This window comes from Pseudoliparis swirei, chromosome 8 (assembly GCF_029220125.1).
Source record: "Pseudoliparis swirei isolate HS2019 ecotype Mariana Trench chromosome 8, NWPU_hadal_v1, whole genome shotgun sequence".
NCBI lineage: Eukaryota > Metazoa > Chordata > Actinopteri > Perciformes > Liparidae > Pseudoliparis > Pseudoliparis swirei.
Window position 1 is genome coordinate 8,807,147 of NC_079395.1, and position 25,428 is coordinate 8,832,574.

The 25,428-nt window shown below is 40.3% G+C and overlaps 1 protein-coding gene across 2 annotated transcripts in view; it reads right to left on the bottom strand.

Annotated features, from left to right (window-relative positions):
- gnal (guanine nucleotide binding protein (G protein), alpha activating activity polypeptide, olfactory type) overlaps positions 1-25,428 on the bottom strand; it is a 44,416-nt gene that overhangs the window by 16,355 nt on the left and 2,633 nt on the right. Inside the window, exons 1-5 of one of the 2 annotated variants that reach the window (XM_056420308.1) lie at positions 16,252-17,077; positions 15,907-15,979; positions 15,069-15,123; positions 14,770-14,889; positions 8,243-8,340 (exon numbers count right to left, since the gene is read on the bottom strand). In XM_056420308.1, the coding sequence (XP_056276283.1) occupies positions 8,243-8,340; positions 14,770-14,889; positions 15,069-15,123; positions 15,907-15,979; positions 16,252-16,390 (485 nt within the window). In that variant the 5' untranslated portion in view covers positions 16,391-17,077. Of the gene's footprint in view, positions 1-8,242; positions 8,341-14,769; positions 14,890-15,068; positions 15,124-15,906; positions 15,980-16,251; positions 17,078-25,428 lie in introns of those variants that run through there. The other variant, XM_056420307.1, reaches the window with a different exon arrangement.

Here is a 25,428-nt window from a genome sequence, read left to right on the forward strand (position 1 = left end):
CGCGCTCTGTCTCTGTCTGTCCTTTAAAATGGACGCAAATTTTAACCCAAAAATAAAATTCTATTTATAGATACAATTCCCCTTCTTTAAGTGGAACATAAATTCCCATTTCTCTCTGCAGCGCTGTTCATAGTAAACATGCAGAGAGACAAAACTAACAATTAACAAGAACCTACAAACAATCTAAACATTACACTATTTTCATATTTTAAGATTGTAAAGAGAGATACTCAACAGGGGGGAAAAGCAATTGTGGTGAGCCATTTAAGTTTTTCGTATATTTTGATATTGATTTTGATTTAAAAATAAAATTCAAAACATGTATTGTATTTTCAATGGAGCAATGGGTGCATTCAAATGTGATTTAACTCATTCACTAAACTAAATACAGGCTGACAGAGCCTCTGGTCTCTAGAAACAAAATAAAAACACTGGCAGTGTAGCTAACCTTGTGACATGTAGCATGCTATGCTGGGCAGCTTTAGGCTCTCTCTTAACTATTTCCAAATGCCCAGGCAGGCTGAAAGCTTTTTAAAAACCAACAACTTCAACTGAGATCCACAGTACTTTACAACACTTACCTTACGGACAGAAAGAGACATTAACAGTTGAAGTTACGTTAAATCTCAGGCTCTAATGATACACTTGAAGATGTTAACTGTTGGATGTATACACACATTTTGGAGAATGCTTCATATAGGGAACAACATGTGTTCTGTAACATCCTCTCTGATGTTGCTTTCTGGCCTCAAGAGAGGACTGAATAGACAGAGAGAGAGCGAGAGAGAGAGAGAGAGAGAGTCCCACAGGGGGCTCTAACAACCTTAAGGACAGTGGTTTGTGTAGATGGAGTCCCACTGAGCTTCCAGTAGATTGGATTCTACAGTTCAGCTTAAAACCACTCCTTCCTTTTCCTCAGAAATCATGCACACAAACACACTCACAGATATATTCAAACACACACTTCCATAGTGCCCTCTTTGATTATTCCTCAGTCAGCTGACAGAAATGTCATCTGATTTTAGCAAGCGACACAAAGGATTTTGTTATTCTGGATTAAGACATTTTATCGTTCTTTTGAATCAAAATGTTGTATGATTGGTGTAGTTATAATAATGTGCTGTAGTAAACTTGTTAACAGGCAAATAAAAACATAATTTACTCGAAAAAGATTAAGTGAACCTAACTGAAACATGTGTGGCTATTCTTTAACAGTTTGGTTACTCGAAGTGACTAAACACTCAACAACATCGGATACCACAAATAGATATAAACATTAATACTTCATCTATTTTGAGGGTTGATTCTGAAATAAGGATGAATTGTACTGGCTTCTTCGCACATTGCTTAGTTATGCCTTTATATTTGTATCTTTGTTGCTCTGTTTGACTTTTTGGAGCAAGTTGGCTGACCTGCGACATCCTCCACCGTGTTTGTTTGAGGACCAAAAGGTTTGATTTGTCATCCTAAAGCACAAATACAATGCCTTATTTTTTCTTTCTTTCTTTGAGCTTCTGATGAGCTCATATCTCTTAATTTATTTCTCTGCTCCATACCCAGCTTTCTCTTCCTGTTCAGTTATTTAAGATACACAAATTCAAACTTCAGATTTCATTCTCAAACCACACAATACCAAATGTGTTAAAAAATAACCTGAGAACCAATTGACATTTAAAACACACGGATCAGTTTGGACATGTTGGAAGAGCCCGAAGCCTCGTTACATCAGCCTCATCTGTTGGCATTATATTGTGTAACATCTAAGCAGCTAAAACATTAGGAAATTAAGTAACTTATTGGTGACAGAAAAAAGGCAGCAGTGACATGCAACCTGGGTATAAATATATCTCTCTCTGGCTTTTCTGTGAACAGAAGAGGCTCCTTATTGAGGAGATCCACTGTTTGCGAAGCGTAGCTTCTCTGTTTCTGTCGGCCCTTCAGGGGCCGGAGCTGGCTGACAATGCCGGCCATTCTTACTGCCCCAGATGACTGTGTCAGTGGCCCCCCGGCTGGTGACAGAGTCCCGTGACCAGCACTACACCCCAGCCCCAACACCAACTCCAGCGCCAGCCAAGAACCAGACCCAGCCTTGGATATCTCTATCCTCAGTCCAATCTCCCGGACCCCTGGGGATCGGTCCTCGTCCCAGCCATACTTCTCCATCCTGGACCAACCGCACCGCATAACATCCTGACTTATGATGATCCTTGTGTAGTTTAACACTTGTGATGCATTATATATTACATATATCATTCTTCTTAGGTTGTAAATCGACAATGTACTTGAAGAGCAGCAGATGAGAGATTTGGAAAGTTTTGGAAAAACTGGTTCAATGTATTAAAAAAAAAGGAATTGTGTAACACCATCATGTGTCAGACAATGGGCCTTCTGTCTTACAGAGCTGCAACATTTAGTTGATCAAACTAGTAATCAATAAATTCTGAATAATGTTTTATTTTTCATAACTCCAAACTGGTTCTGAACTCAATTCCAGCTTCTCCATTGTGAAGAGATGATAATATTCTGTTTCTCAATGTAAAAATAATACTTTCAGGTTCTGTCCTGTTGATCAGGCAAAATAAAAGGAGATAATTAAAGATTTGGCGTTGAAAACAGATTTGATATGCTAAAAGATCAATCCATAAATTGAGAAAACAATCAACATATGTATGGACGATAGACTTTAGATGCAGCTCTACTGTCTTTTACTGAAGAATTTTAGCATGATTTATGAAATATGTTTTACGTGTGTGATGACACCACCCGTTTTCCAACTCACCCTGAAAAGGCTCCATCTTTGTTCAGTATTTGATCTTTCCCCCTTTTATTTAATCCTTTATATACATTCCCTCAATGGCAAGGTGACGTCTTCAAATAGTTTGTTTTGTCTGACCAGTGATCGAAAACCTAAAGTTCTTCACTGTACCATCACGTATGACATTGAAAAGGATACAATCCTCTCAAAGCTCTAAGATATTAGCCCTTTAAAAAATAATTGATAGAATAAGTAGCAATAGTTAGTAGTTGCAGATTATTTTTCTGTTGATCGACTAATCAATTAGTTGAATAATAGTTTCAGCTATAATGTTCTATAGCTGTATAGCAGTGTATCTACGTGGATGAATAGCCATTTCATTCATTCAGGTGGACTCATTAAACTTGTGTTATATGAATCACTTACTTTCATGCAGCAAAACACTGAAAGCATACTGGGAAACTACAATGACCACAATGCATTGTACCGTAGTCAAAAAGCACAGTGTCTTATACCCAGTGGTCTTTTGACTCAAAATGATCAAGTGGTTGGCCACTCGATACATTTTGGAGGTACATCAATTTAAATCACAAAGAGAAAACAAGGCAGCCTCTGTAGCCATCGCGCTGCTGGGCCTAACCCAGCATCAGCGGCATCTCTGTCCACGGCATCATGATCACTAGGGATGGGTATCGTTTGGTTTTTTTTCCGATACCGGTGCTAAACCGGTACTTTTAAAACGATACCGGTGCCTAAATGGTTCCTGAACCGATACTTTCTTTTTTAAACGCACAATGAGGGCATTAAAAACCTCTTTGGCCATATTCCCTGTAGAAGCCGTTATCATGGAGCACCGACAAACAACGGATATCAGACTGTTAACATACACTATACATGTTCTCCATTATATGAGGTGATATGTATCGTCATGTGCAGACTTTATAGGGTTAAACCTGTCACTGTGTTGATGGGCAAAGAGAACAACCAATCAGAGGGACTGAAGATGACACGTGACAAATAAAGCTTTGCTTCTGACAGCGAGAGTTACACTGAAACAAAGTGACGCCCCACGGTCTTTATTCCTCCGTCATTATATTCCCGGTAACACCGGGTATACAGCCGGGATCGCTGTACATCAACACACCTGCTAGCAGACTGTCACGCTCGTAGCTCGTAGCTAGCGCTAGCTACGAGCTAGCTTAAGCATGGTTATAATGGCTAATTTATTATTTCTTGGGCGACTTTTATGAATGCAAGACTTGCAATCAACGATACGGCACTAATCTGAGTTCAGGCTGCTCGTCATAATCGGTCTCCACGTGTTCAGGGGACCGGTGACGGTCTCCCCGTCGCGTCCAGCCTGACGCTGGTGTGCTCCGCAGGGTTCACTAGTCACACACGGCGCAGCCTCCGCTGTCAGAGTTAAATATGAGAGGCTCGTAACCTGCTGACAGGGCGGAGTCACCAGAGAAGTTCACAACAATAGTTTTTTTCAATTTCAATCGGCGCAGGCACCGGAAAGAAGCACCGAAATGTGCGTTGCGTTTCGGTCCGGGTAATACCGGTTGTATTGGAACCGGTACCCAACCCTAATTATCACTGCAGGAATAAATCTCGGCTGTGTCGCTCAGCTGCATCATATCTCAATTCTTGAGTTACACTCCCAGACTCCAGCGCCATCCTGGGTGGCTCTCCTCTGGCCCAGGACCTGCTGCTGCATCCTGGCTTTCCAGCCACTGAGCATACAAACACAGGGAGAGCTCCAGAACAGCCCAGACAGCATCCAACACTGGATAACAAGCCTCCGATACAGCAATGAATACCTTTGTGTATCAATTATGTCATGGATTGTGTCATATTTGCTAGGGGATTGCAACAACAAACAAACACCCGCCACAGGAAGAAAAAAGAAAACAGGAATGGCCGGGAGTTCAGATTTGCGTGTGAAAAAGTGTTTGCTTTTGCCGTCACATGCAAGGCATTGCAATGGAACCAGCCGGCCGCAGCTGTAAATAGCTCATAAATCAATCAACTGGCAGACACATATCTGTGCTCTTAAAACGTATAAATGTGCAACGCAGAGGGCGGATCAATGGGTGACAGGATTCCACAGGCATCGATATGGACATATCTGTTATGCTCTTTGGCATAACAAGCGCTTGCCATCGGCCCATACTTATTTCCGGTGCCTGTCCAATGGGCCGTCCTTAGTTAGGCCTGCTGGAAAAACATCTGCTAGTGTAGCAAGGTCTGTGTAGGGCAACGCAGATGAAATGAAAGAGGTATATAATCTAAATTTTATTAATTGAAGCGTCTTTGAGTAGCTAGAAAAGCACTGTATAAAATTGAAGTATTCTTTTTATTAATAATAAATGCCACATATACTGTAGCTATATCTAACCAATTGTTTTTCAGCCGTGAACTTGTTTGGTGGTTTTACATCGACTATGTTTGACTGTCACCGTGTGACGCCGCAGCCTGCAAATCGGTTTCTCCCACAAAAAGCACCACATTGGCCTCTTGAATATACTCGGAGTGATCGAAAGCACTCTGATCACAATTGTGATCCAAGACATAACGACAACTCAAGACTGTCATCGTGTCAAAGCGAGCAAGAATTTTAATGAGAGCGCAGGTGGAGAGAACAAAAGTAGACGACAAATGAAAGCGCCCTGGATTGACAAAAATGTGCAGAGCAGGTTGGGTCGGTGTTTAGCTCAACAGCAGCGAGCAATGAGAAGACGAGCCAGCAGACAAACCCTTATAGTTTTGAACCTAGAGGAGTAGCCAAAAAAACACAACACGCATTCTCCAAACAATACAAAGTTTGTTTAAATACAGCCCAAGTCCAAAGTTATGACCTCTGCTCCCTTCCTTTCAACCCAGTTTGAGTTGAAGCCGTCTGCTAGTGTTTCAATACTTCTAGGGTAGCTGCTGACAATAGTTAATGTAGTTCAGTGCTCATAACAATAGGTGTGTGTGTGTGTGTGTGTGTGTGTGTGTGTGTGTGTCTTTACACACAGACAGGTCTGCTGCCATTGTAGCATAGAGTATCTATGAATGCCTTCCGTCCCCATAGTTCATACTGAGGTTAAAACTGAGAAAGGAAGTAAGTGAGAGGCCACGCAGTCTGACAAATTCCAGACATCAATCAAACTCACTGACAATAGAGGCGTATTGTGATGTTACGACTGACTGCAAAGTGAGATTTCAAAAATGAATTTCAAATGTGAAGACTGCATTTTCCTTCTCCAAAAAGCCTGGTAGGAATTGAAACTGAATCATTACATTTCAAGGTGAATTATTTGTACATTCACTGCACTAAATCACACACACGCTCTCCTTTAGAAAAGGAAAAGCACCTGAGAGCCAAAACACAACTGTTACTCAACTGAACTGCCATTCAAGCAGGACAAACGCTAAACTACTGAGCCACCATGCATGACCGCATCAGTATTAACCCCATTGAAACAAACAAAAAACATGACTGTGCATTTGTACACTAAACGACATGAAGCGGTAACTTATTCTCATGTTTGATCTCCTCTCTCACACCAGTACAATATGTTTGTTAGCTTGATGATGATTTATTGGCCAAACACAACCGCTCACCAGCTCTTAACCAATCAGGAGCAGCAACGTAACAGCCAGAGAGGCGGGGACATGGGGGACAGCAGGAAGGGCAGGAGTGAGTAATACAAGTAATACAAGAATGAATGATATTTAAGAGGAGGAGGTTGGGAACAGAGACGACAACTGCGACTCAAATAAACAATTAAGCTTCAGAGTAAATGTATTGTAGATTACATTGAAAATACACCAATGCTTGCCACTTGAAACGGAGACAGAAAGCATAGCTACTAAGTTCAAAACCAATGAATGCACTTCAACGCCCACAAGGTCCAGTAAATACGCTTATAGTGTCTTCATTCCTCTCTGTTCATGTTTACTCATGTCATAGGACAGCTGTATGTTCTGTGCTTAGCTTAGTTGCAAGAAAAACATTCTTTTGGATTTCAACATTTAGAAGACCACTGCTTTTACAGAGTTGTAAGGACATTCAGAAAGAGGTTTTTAAATGTAGAGATGATACTAAAACATTATGTGGTATCATGTGACTGGAATATGAACTAAAATAAACACAAGAGGTTTATTTTGCATATTGTGCCGTCGTCGTGCACACAGACTGACTCAGAGCAGCAAAGACAAACAGGCCGTGGACTAACAGCTCCACCTTACAGACTCATGTGACTCCTCCAACCATCACCTGACTATCGCTCTTCTTTCTATGGAAGCTGCTTTCAGGCAGGGCAACCAGGAGAAGCATTGACCCGAAGTCAAATTTATGTTCAAGAAATGGAAGATATCCAGGAGGCGAGTACAGAGACAGTTTGTCCACATGCTACGCCATCTTTAAAACATCTCGACAGTACATCCATGTAACACGGGGCTCGCAGATCGCTGACAACCAGGCAATACCGCCAGTCACTGATAAAGCGTGACTTTAACCGAGCCCTGAGAGATAAAAGGGAGCCAACACTTGAGAAAGGAGGGGACAACTTCCAGTGGGTTGTACTTCTGAGTCTGTACCATGTACATGGCCTCATATTTACATGTGAATCCAGAGGTGAGTCAGAGAGGAAGTAGAAGGAGAGCACTGTGATCAGTGAGTCACTTTGCATATCCAAACTTCCTTTTACAGGCAAGTCAGAGGACCTCCGCTGAACGACCAGCACCCTATGGTGGCCAAAGGTGAAGTCGGAGCCTTCCATACAGTCTGGGGCGCCGGATAAAGAGGCGTCGGTTTCTGCGCCTTGCCACACTGGAGTTATCGGTATTTCCTAACGACAGTATCTGGGGTACAATTGTATTAGGAAGAACTCTATACAGATTGTAGCCTAAATCAAATCATGATCCACAAAGCTTTTGTCCAGCCTGAGCAACAATGACAGTCTCTCAACTCCACATGGAGCTTGTCTCCATTTACTAAACACTCAAATGAGAAATGCCAACTTCCCTTACAGCGTTATTACATATGTACAGACACATGTTAGACCAACACAATTCATGTTAACAAGGCATTTTAATGAAGGCTGGAGCGTTGCACATTGCCATGGTGAGCGGTCAAACACACTGACATGAGGACACATATGTACAATTTTCCTCAGGATGAATACATCTGGCGCTTTGCCCCGCCCAGAGTAAACATAAATCTGCCATGTTCATATATGACATGGCGCCAGCACACAATGCAGAGCGTGACCTCCGACATGAACCAAAGGAGACGTACGGAGCAGAGATGTGACAATAGTTTACAGACCGTAAAGAAAGACTTCAAAAAGCTCACTTGTCTTGATCCCACTAACTGTAGCTGCACAAATAACTTATTACATCATTTATTTAGTCATAAACAATCTTTTGTAACTGTGTAAGTAGTTCAAAAGCTCAAAGTCACACCACAAATTGACTTTAAATGTTTGGACTCACTATTGTGCACAGTCGATGAGCTGGTACTCATTGGACCTCTCGCAGCACGCCTTCACTCCTTCATCGTCCCACAGCTTCTTTGCGTGATCAAAGAACTCCTGAAGAAGAAGAAAACCGTTAAGAAACAGATAACAGACAATAAAATATATTGGACAACAAAAAGACTTGACAAACTACAATGTCAAGCGCTTTGAATTAATTCACACGCACTGCTCAGGGTCAACGCCACTTCAGTTACTTTAAGAACTGCCTCAGCTTTCTAATAGATTACTCATTATAAATAGATTCATAACATTAAAGAAAGAAGCTTAATTTTGATCGACACACTATGCCAACTTGGCAGATGTTTTTGAATACGTACAATAGAAAATACATGCAAGTATTAAAATGTAAGTAAACCATGCGTTGAGTAACTGCAGACATTTGGTAAATCTGAACTTGAACGTTGAAACTGTGAAAGTTGTAGAAACTGCCATGACAACTGGATAGTTAGATAAATGAAAACACCAAATAGGAAATTACCCATTTTCTGTATATCCAAAGAGAACTAATTGGTCAGTTAGTATTTTAGACCAATTACCACACTTAGTTACACACAAAGCACACATATGTACACAGCACAACCACCGTCCTGTTGGTCCCTGAGCTGGTTCGTAAACGCTCTGGGTGCAGGCGACTGCTATTCATTCAAAGGTGCAAAAAGAGGACTGGTAGTAGAATGTTTTATTCTAGTATTTGTACCATATTTTAGAGGCGAAGCTCTTTCTTTGGGAAACACACATATTTATTTTCAATAGAATCCTCAAGTCTGCATGATACAAATGGAGCTGCTGCAGTAAATATGTGATTAGCCTAGTTTAGCATTCAGACAGAAAATCCTTAGCGTGACTCTGAAGTTTAAAAAAAAAACAACGACCGACAGAACCAGGGACAGTGACTGCGCACAACTTCCCAGAGTCTTGATGTCAAAATGAGTTTGCCAGATTTGGTAATGGTGCTGTACCACCGAGCCTGCAACAAGGAAGTAGAGAGAAACCTGCGCTCACAGGCCCAATCTAGCAACCGGATCGACAGCCAGAGACGCTGCTGGGAATACAAGCTGGGTAGACGAACTCTTGTTTGTCAAGAAATAGTTCCAGCATTTAACTTGCCGTTAAACCACATTGTTTTAAACATGTTGGTCCAACTCTCTTCGGGGAAGAGACCAAGCCTATTTTCCATTCAGGTGAAGCATTCCTTTGACACCTTATTAATAGTATAAGTGGAATTATTTGTTATGACAACTCAAGAACAAACCAGCACTTGAAAGACTGAAGTAACTCAGTTACAAATGGTCATGTGCCTGCCCTTTAAAGTGCTGGGCTTTCATTATACATTTTAACAGCTTCTAACTTATTGCCTTTCTAATGACTAAAGATCCACAACAGAATGAATGTAGGCAACTCTGTAAAAACTATTTGAATGTGAAAGCAGAAATACTGATTTTATCTTCCAAAAAATTGACCAAAAAAAGCTATTTGCAGTAGCAGAGGCCGCTGACTTGCGTTCTCATTCACTTCCTTAAGACAGAACTGAATTTAAACTCACGACTCTCTCACAAGCTCTCTGGTCCGACCCGTAAAGGAACAAGGGCGTTACACTCGGAGGACACCACTTGAATGTGAACAAATTCGGATAGCACTACAGTTACATTTCACCTTCCAACATTTAGGAAACATAGGAATGATTCTGTGAATGAATATACGCGTCTCAGTCGGAACTTTATGTCGGAGCTCATCTTATCAATGACTTTGAGACATTTCCGAGGGCTCTGTGTGCCCGAAACAAAAGATGATTGGGCAAATGTCCCTTGTCGCCTCCTGTGCATATGTCTTTCAGAAGGGCTCCTCCTCTAGCCAGGAACCACCACATGACTCTCTGCACTGAGCACTGGCTGTGCGCTCTGACCGGGGAGAGGGTGAAAGTCGCCCCGAACCAGAGAGAGCGAGGGAGAAGGAGGCTGATAAATGATCACATGCTCGGGGATATCTCCTCTCGGCGGATCCCGTGATTAAGTTCAACATGAAGGATCCACTGAAGTCTCACAGAGAGAGACGTTCACATCACTTTACGTTTTTGTTACAGATAAATATAGACTCATACCTCAGGCACGGATGTTGTCATGCTCGGCGTACATTTTACCAAAGTATTGTACATTATACCCATTATTGCCAACTCTACAGTTTTGGATCAGTTTTGCATTTAACTGCTTAACCAGAGTCTTGATAAAAAAGAAAGAAAATGAGACCACATTTGCTTCCACTTCAGTTAAAGTCGAACTGTAACGCCCACCTCAACTAATATCAATAAGATTTAACACCCAAAGAAAATCCAAAGAAGGGCTCAACAAAGCTAGCAAGCAGTGGGACTGTGTGGAGAGGACGAGGGGTAGAGGGTGGAAGGGGGAGCAGAGTATGGTCCTCAGGGCTCTTTTCCACAGAGGCGTGTGACACCGGGCCTTTGAATAAATGCAGTGTGTGCTGCAGTGCCCTACAGAGGAACTGATAACACAGAAAGAGACCAGGAGGGAATTTGCTTTAACACAAGCTTTTTTTTTTAACTCTTCCCAGTCCACCTCGACTCCCCCTTCCATCCAATCCACTGACATAAGATATAAGATACTGATTCTCTGGTGGCTCTGCTAGGACCACCCTGAGTTTAAATGTTAATCAAGTTATGTGTGATGTAATATTCCTCTTGAATCATATAGGTCACTCTGACACAGGGTAATAAATGGCCTAAATCTGATTTGACTTAGCAAAACAATGTTGTGGAGCAAATGGTTTGCATCGTCCGTCGCAAAATGACACACAAATTCCTTTGGGGAAAGTTTTGAAGAGACCTTTGGTCTTAGAGCAAAATGTACATCTACAGATCTCAAATCCCTCCATACATAGCCAGCGCCAGACAACCAGCAAGCTCTTCTGTTCACTATGAAACACCACATCTATTTAATGTTAGGCACACAAATGTAGCTATATATATATATATATATATAAAGAGCGCAAAAGCAAAAGGAGAGCAGGAGCAATTTTTATCTTTCATAACACAGCTCCAAATAAAAAATGGAGCATGGCCTTTATACCACCGTTTGCCCCACATCTGGGATCCTCAGGTAATCAATTTTAGTAAAAACAAGCTTCCAGGACTGAAGCTGTTCATCATAAAGAGAAATCACCAAGACGCTCACAACAAAGGGATGCTATAAAAGGCGGTGCCCTCCTTTGCTGTGTTGAAGAATGAAAGCAGCCCAAAGCAGGTCACTTCTCTGGATTAAAAGTCATAATTATGGGATGGCCTGTAAACTGACATCAGGCTAATTGAAGTTACACACCGTTGCTGATGTGCACAAGTTCATCAGACACGCTGTAAAATCATCGGTACAGTATTCTGCACACCAACACAAAAATAGATCCATTCAACAAAGGGTGGGGCTGAACAGATGATGAGGCTCACCTTCCACAACAGACTGTCATTCACACAAGAAGGAGAACAACCAAAGAACTAACTTGTGTGGACCTAATCCATGTCTTTTTGTCAAGAGTGTATTGAAATAATAGTTCCGGGTCTGAAATGCCACTCAGTGGTTCCTGTGACCTGCTTCTTTTCGCATCAAAAAGACAGGACTGCATGTGTGGGCTTGACCATGTCTGCTGGAGAGAAAGCTACATGGTTTTAAAAACAGGAGCTCATTTGAATTTGTTCCACTTCAGTCGACGGAGACTGTCGGGTGGCTAGCATAGCTACCACCGTGGCATTTGCCCCCATTTGCATAGACGACCGTTTGTGTTGTGGCGATTTACATAATAGGGCAAAGAGAAACTGAAGCTAACACGTTCAGAACTATTTTGTTGTGTTGGAGGCACATGTTCTTAATATTCCTTAACTTTGCGTAAAGATATGTCACACTAGTTCGACAGCAAAAAAAACATCAACAGCGAATGGCATGGTTCTACACTGTCCTACAAGAACCATACAGAACAAATAAACCCATCCCGGAGTCACATAGAAGAGACAACAACGTCTCCGCCGACAGTTCCTTCAAATGACCATGACGCAATGCAGCCGTAGTGCCGCTTGTTGCTCGTCGCCTTTCTCGTTGACTGACCAGACGCAACACACACAAAACATTGTTCTCGGGCTCGCTTGTCTATGCTTTCACGTCAAATTATAATTCCCACTAAACTTATAGAATTGGATGAACAAGACTGTTGTTTGAATCGCTACTGTAACAAACAACAATGGTAAACACAACATAAAAGTCAGTATAGCACAGAAGATTTTTTTTTTTTTAAGTTTATATTTCCCAGAGTAATTAAAGGCTTGATCTTCCTCAAAATGCTTGAAGAACTTTACTTTTCTTTCTCCAAAGTACAGAAACGCTTTGATTAAATCGGTTTCAGTAAGTGTTCCGAACAGGGGAAAAAAGCTAAAAACAAGCTGAGATTGTTTTTTTGAGAGTGGCAGCTAATAAAAGCAAGTTTAATGACTCATCTCCTTGGTCACCACTATGCAATTAAGCATTTTAGTGACGTGTTAAGACTTTTATATAGTCTCACTAAGGTACGTCATATGATATACGTCTTGAGCATGATGACTGGACTGAGAAAATTAGCACCATTAAGATTAAATAAATAAAAAAACTCAATTGAGAAAGTTCTGGACTCTTGGTCAGAAACAACAAGACATTGTTCGGCGTTTTTATGTTCTAGAAAACATTTGGCAAATTAGCTGATAATAAAAATAATCTTTAGATGCAGATGAACACTATCAAACTGGTACAACCAAAGCTATCACCATCAGTCTCTCCACCTATACATATGCAGCAAGTCATTCAAGGAAATGTAGGAAGTCAATTATTGTCTACTTCTTCTCCTGTCCACAGCAAGAACTTATCACAAAACAACGACAAAATTGGATTTGAGTGAACTGAACATCATATTTATCAGGGGAAGTTTTCCTTTTAAGATTCATGAACCTAGTTCATCGTGACTTCATCTCTCCAGGTGAAACACATTTACACATTTCACGAAGGCGCCAACAGGTGAAAGCCACAAGTTACTGATTGGCCGTGTTCCTGCACTGCTGGATTGGATATCATGCCTGGTGGCACTAAGTGACAATGTAGTGGTGACACTGACGGCACGAGTGAAGCCTGAGACTGATGACAAGCACAGACACTCCAAACAGAGCCATGTTGTCCCTTTGGCCGGGCCGGGCCGGGCCTGGGAACTCAACGCCGACGCTCCCCATGGCCCCGGCCCTCACGAAACACAACATCACAGACGACTGCTGCCCTGTTAACACTCTCACTGTGGGCCCGATCAGGAAATTACACCCAAATCCTTTCAATGAATATGCTTGTGATGTAGAGGTAAATAAAGTTGCCAAGAGGGAAGCTGGTAAATATAATTCTAAGCAGTTAAATGACTTTATGAATTAGACCTGAGAGAAACCCAACACAACAAAAAACAATGACTACAAGGCCTGAATATTAGTTTGATTTTGAGGCCTTGTTGGGAAAGTCCTATGCCATATTATGGTTAACAGATAAAACACACAATAAATGCATCCCTCCAAATCTTTTTTTATAAGGTAAACAACTGCATACTTGATAAACATATTTTCCCAAAGATAAAAAACGTTGGGCTGAAACAAACTTTTATTTATCGATTAATGTCAAAATCAGTCTTGAAATTAATTGCTTTGTCCGACGATATATAAAACAAAGATTTGCATCAAATCGCACACCGGAGAAGCTGGAACGTGGGTATCTTTGGCATCAATACACTGATCTTTAGATCAATACACCAAAAGGAGACCGACCCTGTACTTATGTACAGTACTTATGTATTAATACACAATAGCATGTTTCTACTTTCATTTGGTTCCCATAAAAGCCTTAAGGGGGGGGGGGGGGGGGATTTGGAAGTTTATCTACAGCTGGGTCATTCCTGTTTTGCAGAGCTGCACAGCCGATGGGAAACAAGGAACACGTTCAAAATTATGTAAAACATTATCTACATTTCCAACACATGATCTTGCGCTCTCATATTGCTGATCACACATTAAAAAAAAAAAACATGTGGTCCAACTTGCATTTAAATCCACATACAAAATATCTGCTGCAGCTACAAAGGGGGAATCAAACTTTGACCTAAATCACCTGAATCAACTAACTGTTGATCTGATACAAGTTAACTGGCATTTCCATTCATAACTTCCAAACCCAAGCTAATACCCTTAGCTTGGGTTTGTTCAAAAGACCCATAAAAGGAGTAAATCAAATAAAAAAGGCAACATTATGTCTGTTGTGCTATCCATGAGCTATATTAGCAAGATCTATATTGTTGCTCTCATCACATAACATTCAACACCCACACAAACACAATTGCATATATAAAAGTCAAAAATCCATGTACTATCCAAGTCTCTCTCTCTCTCTCTCTCATTTTCACATCTGCACACAAACTTTATGAACGTCTTACCTGTGAGTAGTCAAAGTCAGAGAGAAGTGCTATGCTATTGATGTATTCGATTCTGAATTGGTCCTCTGGGTTGGCTAGCGGGACTGGAGGTATTAAAGTGCTCATCGCAGACACTATAGTCTACAAAGCAGAAGAAGTTGTGGGAGAGAAAAAAACAACAACAACAAATAAGCATTGAATACAGAAAAATAATCTAATTGTAAGGTGGTTTAATAATAATAATCAGTGAAATAGGATTGCAGTGGGTGTAACAAAAGACACATTGAGCATATTTGAGAGCTGATACAGATGAAACTCACCACTATGGCATCCTTCACGTTTTTTCGAATATCTTGGATTTTCTGTTTCTTTTCTCTGCATGAAGACAGAATAGATGTGTGGGGCAGTGGTTACAAAAGCATCAACCACAGAAGACCACAAATAATGTATCATCAAGTTAATTAAGCCTAAAATAGGGGTTACAGCCAGGTTGTACTATTCTTAATTCAATTATATATACAGTTCAGGTGTCAAGTCTGAGAGTATGTACCAGCTAGCAGTGAAACACACAATGGAGTTGAGTAAAATACAAAAATAAAGTGCTGTGATGGGTTGTAGTCGTGATTTTCCTCATTTCATTATCTTAAAAATGCCAGATTATGCCTCCTATTCACACACCAAAAAACCTAGCCTCCACATACACATAGTGTATTTTCATACAGTTACAGGGCTCTTGACATGTACTAGGCCTGTTTAAAATAGACCACTGGTGAAATCAATGCCATGCAAGGCCTTGCAGCAAAACAAATCATCAATAGGCCTCTGTCGATCACAACCTTTCACCCTCTCACATGAAACAGGAAACAGTGAATTATTTGGCATTTTTGTGGCACTAAAATCCTCACATATGTATGATAACTGTACATGTACACGAAAAAGGGGGGAAATGAGAGGGGGGGGGAGAGAGAGATATTAGCTGCTTTGCATGGGATACTGGGCCCAACAGGCGCTGCAGTGCCTGGGGAAAATCCATTCACAGGCTATATACTCTGGCCTCGACAGTGTTATTTATTAGGAGGGAAGCCAAAAGAATAAGCATGACTATGATGTCTGAGGCGTTCATGTCGCTATTTAATAACTGTATCGAGCAGCACTCACTCCGCGTTGAAGCCGTTGACGTGTAGAATCCTCATCTGCTTCACAATGGTGCTTTTTCCGGACTCTCCCGCACCTTCGAAAACAGACACCCCCCCGGAAAAAAACACGTTAAAATACCAGCAAAATGCACACGAGCGAGGACATCGAGGCTAGCGTGAGAACCATACACGTTTTAGAAAACGCAAGCCGGTTAATTGTATGCTCTCTGGAGCTTCGCTTCCATCAATATCCACCCCCATGACATATTATTGCAAGCGCTGTCAAACGGGGCTACGTGTTCGGTAAACGAAAGGGATTACGGTTAGCTTACATTTCAGATAGCCATCACATTTAAATCAGCCTTACCCAGCAATAAGAGCCTGTGTGTGGCTTTGTACGCTTGTCGTTCCTTTTGCAACTGTTTTTCTATCTTTTTATTCGCCTCTCGTTGTGCCTTTTCGTCGATGCGTTGATCTTCAGTCTTGCTGTTGCCCAAACAACCCATCTTCCGTCGCCCTAACCCTTCCTTGTGGAATCGTACAAAAATATATAAAATAACACCCGGGATGATGTTGTGGTTGAAAAACCACACAGCAGTGAGTCTTCTGTAAAATAAAAAAGGGGAAAATATTAAAAAAATCTCTGCGAGGCTTCTCCGTCGGAGGGAGGAATACGTTTCCCCGATGCAATTCCGCTTTAGCCGCAGCCAACCGTCATCCAACCCGTTTGTTAGTTCACGAACCAACGAGGAATAACGACTCGGATCCACAGAGATATATCAAAAATACATATAAATAAGGAGAGAGAGGGTTTTCAATTCCTGAGAATCCAGTCAACTGTTCCTATCGCGTCTCCAACCCCTCTCTTCTCTCAGTATTTTTTTTCTATCTGAATTTCTATCAGTATTTCTGTCTCTTTAACTCAGCACTGCCTCTCTCTGTGGCACCAGGAAATAACCGTGGTCCGTGGAGGTGGAAAACAAACCTGCGTTAAACTGTAACATTAACAACCCGCACTGATAAAGCATTTTATAACTTGTGTGGAAAAGGGAGAGGAGCCTTCCCCGATTAAGTCCGTCGCTATCTTGCTCTCAAAATAATCGGCTAAAGGGGTGGAAACCCGGACGAGTCTGTGTGCTGGTCTAGAGAGGGGCTGGGTCTCTTCTTCTTCTTCTTCTTCTTCTTCTTCTTCTTCTTCTTCTTCTTCTTCTTCTTCTTGGCTTCCAGTCAGCGAGGTGGCCCTGACACAAACTGGCAACCCGTTTTACAACGTCTGTGTGCGCGTTGGGCTCTACCTATCGCTCCAGTTTAAACTTTACAGGCCTGGGGGCCATCGTTGTAGTCCTTCGGCGAATGAGGACTACGTGTGGGTGGTGGAGAAACGTATTCAGATCGTTTACTTCAAAGTGAAAGTACAAAAGTATAAGTTACAAAATGAACTCAAACTATAAACAGTGAAAGCATTTTTACAAAATGGCCCCTCTCAGAGGTTTATACTGTAATAATAAACGTATTAAAGCCTATACAGTGTAGTAACTCAGTATTCACTCAAGCACTGTACTTAAGCACACGTTTGTGCTTTTACTTTATACATTACAGGCCTGGGGCCCATCATTGTAGTCCTTGAGAGGACTACTATTTTGCACAATGGCAGAGGTTTGAACTGTATTAATATATGTATATATAATGTAATATGTAATATATGTAGTAGTAGTTCCATTTGATGCAATCTCAACTTCACTACACTTCAAGGAAATATTTGACTTTATATCACTGCATTTATTTGAAAGCTTTAGTTTTAACTTCTTAGTTGCATTGCAAAATATAATCACAAAATAAATGTTAATGTTTTATAATAATTAAACTACACAGTTGTATATAACGTAGGCCAAATTAGCTCCACATTTACAAGCTTCAACATTAAAGTGATGCAAAGATTAATCTATCAATGATTAGATTCCAATAACATATACATTGTACTGAATTAAGATTATTTTTACTTTTATGTATATTTTGGTAGTAATAGATTCTGAATGCATGACTTTGTAACAGATAATTTCTACATTGTGGTATTATTACTTTTACTTAAGTAAATATGTCTTTCACCACTGGTTACAGGCCATCAAGGTAGTTATTAGGAGAATTATGACTACTACGCAGTGGAGAATATACTCTGATTCTTTACCGAGGTAAAGGTAGAAATACCCAGTGGTGGATGAACAACTCAGAATAAGTCGCAATACCACAGTGTAAAAATACTATTCAAACACTATTCCAAGTCCTGCATTCAAAAATAGTACTTACGTTAGTACTTTTTGAAGTTTTAGCATCAAAGTGGGTTGAATAAAAATGCAATGTTGGCTTCTAAACTCATGGAGTAAAAGTATAAAGTAGCATAAAATGGAAATACTCAAGTAAAGTACAAGTTCCCAAAAATATAAGTACGGTTCCTCAAGTGCATTAAGACTAGTTTAATGTCAATGTGATATAATATAATATCCCTCTAGTGCATGAATACTTTCACATTTCACATTTATACTTTAAGTACATTTTGTTGAGTATTTTTACATTGTTGTATAGCGACTTTTACTTGAGTAAAGTATCTTCTTCCCCCACTGCAGTAAAGACAGTAAATTAACAGAAATCTACTCATCGACTACATCTGTATTTTAAGCTTATTTGACAACCATTAAACTATCATTTAGACCAGTGATTGTATACAGATATCTCTTGATGGGTCGTCAGATACATTTAGAAAGCCACAAAATAAATAACAAGGTCAGGAAGTAAACACATGAACACATTAATAAGTTTCAGACATTCCTCTAATCTTTGCTATTTTTCATGTGAATTTAGCATACTTCTACCTTGTGTGAGAAGGAAGAATCACACATTCGTTGATCGCTGATCATAACAAAAAGGCATTTAATCTCATCTAATCAGCTGCTTATGTACTCTTGAGCAAGAAGTAAGAGCCCCCACCTCCCTAAACTGGTCAGGCCAGCTACAGGCACTGGCCAAAGCATAAAGATAATTCTCCTCAATGCATGTCAAATATAACAACAAAACCATAAGCCATTTACAGTAAAATTATCTTTCTGTAAAATTATTAATATAAGACATAAAAATGACATTCAGTTAGATTTTGTCACCATAAAGTCATCATCAAAAGTACTGTAAGTCCCAACAGGTAGTACAAGGGCTTTATAGTAATACCTAAGACAATAAAATGTATACTTTCAATCTTGATGTTTTCATGGGTAAACAATTAATATACTTTTCGTGTCAGAACTTTTCACAATGTAAGAAATAATTGCACAGTGGTGAAACATCTCATGACAACTTTTGTCATCAATGTTTACCTGCCAAACTCTATGAAATACATCAAGGCTAAACTAAAGACCACCACAAGACAAGACAAAGGGCTTCGACCCTTCATCTGAGAGTGTGTCTGTTATTTTTTAACAATGTATGTTAAAGTTTCAGCTCCAAATATAAAAAACAACATCACCACCACTCTGTCAGTGTCACTGTTGACAGCATTGTCTGACATTTATGTTTTGCTTGCTGTGTTTTCCTCTAAACTCGACTAAAATGACTGGTGGGTTTGTACACGTGTGCCTTAACCGTAACCACAAACTGCACTATACACGTACACCGGCATTGTGTTATAGGTAACAATAGCACATGCATGTGTGAGACACAGAATGAATTGACTTGAAAGTCTTTTTCATTAAAGCCACTGCTAATAGTTAGTTTTATGTAGTGAAATGAGTGCAACAAAGTTTTTTGTGGCATGCAAATCACAGCTGGAGCACTTACTTCACCTGTAGTGGTGTGAAAATAGGACAACCACCAGCCCCCCACACCCTTATCGGAAAAAGGAAAAAAATGAAATTTGTCTCCCCACCTCAGAAAGCAAGGTCAAAACAAGTGAGTGGCCCACATCACTCTCTAGTGGTCAGAGGCAGCAGCGCATCCAGCTCCCAGTGAAGGAGACACAGGCTTTGTTGCAGAAATGATCTTCCTTTTTAGGAAGCACTATCTGATATTTATGTTTAGCTTGCTGTGGCTTCCTCCTAACTAGACCTACAAAAAGAGTCTGTGTGTGTTCGGTAAGGCTTGTGAAGATTAATCTGATTTTAAAAATGCATCAACCGAAGAGGGGAAAAGTTTCTCTGTGTCAAGTTGAATCTGAGTTTACGATTTTTGAGCAGGATTTTGTGACATTATAACCAGTATGGATGCAAATCGTGTCCCAGTATGCAACTCAGACAAATGTAATGTGGAGACTTCCAGTTCATATAAATTTATATGCGTTTCAGTCAACATCTTCTGGCCAGACTTTTGATATGAACAATACCTCCATATTGTTGAAGTCTGGATTCTTCAATCAAAAAGGAAATCATTTAACACATTCTTAATACGGTCATTTGACTTTTTTTGTGAGAAAACCCTAACAGATATAAAAGATCCATCATATCGGGAGGGAAGCTTTCACCAACATGATATTTGTGAGTAATAGAAACAGTTTTTTTTTTCCACAACTAATGTGTCTGTCAGTATGTGTGCAGGTGCAGTGTTGGAGGACATTTTCAGATCCTTTGCTAAAGTAAACGTAGCTGTGTAACAATCTAAAAAATACTCTAATACAAGTGAATTCTATTTTCAAAGTCTGATAAAGATATTTTCAGATTGGAAGTATACCTGTACAGCAAAATGGCAACCACAGAGGCCCTTAAAAACAGCTGCTCATCAATGCAGTTTCTTTTTGGAGGCATTGCAAAATTATTTCATTTAAATAATTACACGAAAATATATTTTGACTGGGTAAAGAGTACACCCTCCAGTGAACTGATGCAATAAACTTATATCTAACACATAAGAGCTATTTTAAATCGTCCACACTTATCACGAGCCACGAATGCAATTGAATCATGCACTTTAAAAATGAGGCATACATCCAAATGATATCCAGCTAAAATTAGCCTTTTTACAATGCTGAAAACAACTTTATTGCAATCTCTTAAGGTGCAGAGGCTCTTGATAACGTCTAAATTACACTCTAGGCAAAAAATGAAGAATAGTCACAGTCCAATGTTCTCTTCCTGTGGTGTGGTTCTCTTTGATTCAGCTGCTATATCTGCTATCAGTATCATAAACATGACAATAATTCATACTTCAGCATGACCTGTTGGTCATTATATTAACTGGGAACACAGTTAGTAGCAAAGTTCAGCAATGGTCAATGATAAAACCCATTTAGACGGAAGCAAAGTTCACCTGACTCTACTGGTATTTGAAGGGGGGCCAACAGGGCATATAATACGCCCCACTGAGCGAGTTTTTCCAAAATATGACATAATGCGCACACACACACACACACGCGTGAATTCCAACAGGCCTGCCTCAGTTCAGACGTCGCTTCTCTTGAGAACTACATTGCTTGCAGCCTGTTGTTCAGGATCATAAAGGGTGATAAGGCTGAGATATGAAACATCCAGTTAAGGACATCTAAGAAAGCTGTAACAGATATTATCACAGGCCTGTACAGAATGTGATCCAAGAGGCCGAACAATAAAGTTACTTCCTTTCCAAGAAACAATCTGAGCTTGTCCTCAAGTTCCCATTTATTTCTCTACTGATGTATAATGAGCTCTATTAAAAGGAAGTCAGATTTCATGAATGTTCCTCTGGTTAATAGGAATTTTGAACAATAGGAGGCCAAATTATATTTTAATCTAGTGATTCCTTTCATGGCACAACATGTATTATGTATTTGACAACACAAACTCACAAAGCATATATTATGTCTTTGTCAACCCCAGAGACCTGTTGGCTCCCCCTGTCCCGCCGCCGTCCCGGCCGGCCTCTGTTCCCCGTGTCCTACCGCCGCCCCGGCCGGTTCCAGTTCTCCGTAACCCGTCGCCGCCCGGCCGACTCTAGACCCCGGTTCCCCAGGGCCGCCCTCTCCTGTACCCAGTTCCCTGGAGCACGCCCGTCTGCCTGCTGGCCGTCCCCTGGACCACGTCTGTACGCCTGGTGGCCTTCCTCCATCTCGCCCCCCGGTCTGCTTCTGCCGTGCCCTCGGTCCCTCCTCCGGCTCCCCTCCACCCACCCTAGGGGACTGTTCTCCTGGGACGTCTAAATCCTTCCCTTAAAGGAGGGATTCTGTCAGAGTTGATCTCCACACCTTCCTTTTATTAGTTGTTTTCATCCTGTTTGCCTGTTTCACTAACTATCATCTCCAGATCCTGCTTCCCACCTCGTCTGTCCAACTCCCTTCACCTGTTCTCTCACCTGCCTCTGATCTCTCCCACCTCGTTAGGCCCTCATTGCCTTCACCTGGTCCTCATGCCCGTCTCACCTGTTGCCCATTCCCTCGTTAGTCCCTCACTACTTAGGTCCACTCTCTTGCACTTGTCCTCTGCCAGATTGTTTTGTGTTTTTCCCGACCAAGCCATCGAGCATTCCATATTGTGATCATATATTTCTGCTTCTTCTGTTCCTGATGCTATTCTGAGTGAAGGATCATTATCTTCAGTTCTGTCTCCTGAGTCGTGTTATTGGATTCATGCCAATCGTCCTGTGACAATTTGAAGGTTATTGACCTCCGGTGGTCACGTCACAACTCTGCCTTATTTTGTTTCAGATAAACCATTTCGCTTTGCTTTAATGATTGGTTGGACTACTTTGAGCTATTTCCTGGACAGACATGGTCAAAGCTTTTGGGGATGTACTTTCTTGTTCGCTCTCTTTATTTAAGTAGGTCTATTCAATACACAAATAATAAATACAAATGCATGTAACGTACATGTTGTGAAATACATAAATACATTTTGCTGTTGTACTGATTCATAATTATTTCAATAAAAGCATTAATATATATATATACTTCTGTTCTATATCTATTATTAAATAGATCAATCGATTGATTGGTTTATCAATAAAATGGCAGAAAGTAGTGACAAGTGCCTCTCACAATTTCCCCCAAAAAGCTTATATATTGAGAAGCTAGAACCAGTGACAGTGCCAAATTTGCTTTAATATTACTTGAACAATTATCTGATTATCAAAATAATTACTGGCTAATTAATATCCTCCAGAAAGATAAATAGCTGAATCGTCTCGTTGTTTCAGCTTTATAAATGAAAAAGCTGTGTACTGTTTGTTATACTGTCGCACCGTAACTTAGAAAATAAATCAGTCACTTTACTTTGAACTTTGATTCATAAAGCTTCAATTCGTCAGGTGTTACTGCACCTAATTATAATTCAGTCCTGTCAGTCATTTAAATACCTTTCATATTCAATAAACAATGACACAGAACCTGAACCTTTCTGGATATGAAAACAAAAACTTTTGCAGTGATTCTGATCAAAAATCTTGCTTTTTTAAACAGGTGTTTTCTACAAATTACCTAACATTTGAGAGTTAAACCATGCCTAAAATTAGACTCCAAGATACCAAAATTGTGATTCAATATGGTGAGACGTTACAAAATGAAATAAATAAATATGACTCAAAGGGATAGATTCGGGCTCCTGCACAAGCTGAACATGGCAGCCCGCAGAGGATAAACATTAGCTCCTTATGGCTATCATTATTCAACCAAATACCTGCAGCAAATACAAACAGATAAAGTGACCCAGATTAGCCAGCATACGTTGCCTTGAAATGCAACACTATTTGAAAGGTGTCCACTTTCAGAGGAACACAAACCACCTCAGTCCTCTGGCATGCAACAGGAGTCCTATACTGGAGACCTGAAGGGTATAAAGTCTTAAAATGCCTCTTAACCCTTGTGTTGCCTTCGGGTCAATTTGACCCGATTCAATGTTTCACCTTTTCAGCTCGCTTCGGTCAATATGAATTCAATGTTTAACCCTCCTGTTACCTTTATATTTACTAACATATTTTACCCTTGAGGTCAATATGACCCCAGCTATTAAAATCTCCAGAAAATTATTAGAATTAATATTGTTTTCCAAGTTTAAGTGTGAGGTACTTTATGTTTGTTTGTTGACTCCCGAAAGAACACCGACATTAAACATTGAATCGGGTCAAATTGACCCGAAGGCGACAGGAGGGTTAAATATTGAATCGGGTCAAAATGACCCGAAGGCAACACAAGGGTTAAGGAAAAACCAGAAGAGGCCTGTGGTTGGTGGCGAAGGCTTCTGGGTGCACCAGGACAGATACACAATAATTGTGATTCTAAAGTGGTGAAGAAAGCCGGCCAAACCATAATGACAAGCTGAAATGACACAGTAACAGAGGTCACACTCACTGTGTAGCCTTCAACAGTGACTCGTGGAAGGAATGTACGACACTTCCCGATGTGACTTCATTAGGATGAGCCAGTTCTTCCTGTGTGTAATTAGTGGGAGCTGTTTACTGAGGAAATTAAACTGGTGGGCATTTATTATGTTGAGTAATGAAGCATTACACTGCTGAAGTAAAGCAAATACATGCACTACGGCATCGAGCGTGTGTGTCAAAACTTAAAGTGGACGAGTTCTGTATTTATTATAAATGTGTTCAACGTTGTTTTCTCATCAGGGTATCTGTGGTGACATTTAAAGACACTCGTTTGAAAGTGAAGCCTTGTTCAGTATGACAACTAAAGAACTGCGTTAGCCTATATATACAACATATAGATGTCTACCGTCTGTTACTCGCTAAATTCAAGCACAAATAGAATTGTCTGGGACGCTGGTGAATTTTGGAAATTCTCTTGAAAAGTTACATGAACTATCAAGCATGAGATTCCTGTGAGATAATCATATATATGGCCTAATACTGATACAAGTTTGTTTGGACACAATTGAACAGATAAAGGCTTCAACTAGGACACCGTTATTATGTAAGTAATTGCCTTATCATTGACTATTTATGGCAGTGTGAAGATATAGCAGCAGAAAGAAAAAAAAGACTTGCACTAAAGTACTTCAGCAAGCAATTATTTTCCTATTTAAACGGTAATCAGTGAGTGTTTGATATCTTCATCAAATTGATGATCATAATTGGAATACATTTGTGTATCAGTTCATCATTTTAGCACTTAAGCCCATTTACCAACAAGAAGGAGTTAAATGAAAGCACAGGAACACATTACTCTATACTATTGTCTACTAAACTATAATTGATATTACACTATACTGTACAACACTTGACCATACTGCGATACTCTCTCCTTGACTATACTTTAGCGTATTTTTTAAAATACCTTACTGTTGTTGTGCAACAGTTCGTCAAAAAGCTATTTGTCCTCAACTTAACTGAACAGATCAAACTTCTCACACAGGCCACATTATTGCAATCTGCAGTTCACTACTCTACACTCCATACTATACTAATAAAAGAATAGTTTAGGATGAATTAACAATAAACTTTACCATTTGATCCACTACACTTTACTATACTATACTGCACTGTAATGCACTGTACTATACCGAGGGCTGGGCAGTACTATTGGTATTGAATCAATATTGTGATATGAGAAAAGATATCTTAATAATATAAAGTGCTGCCTTTTCCTCCT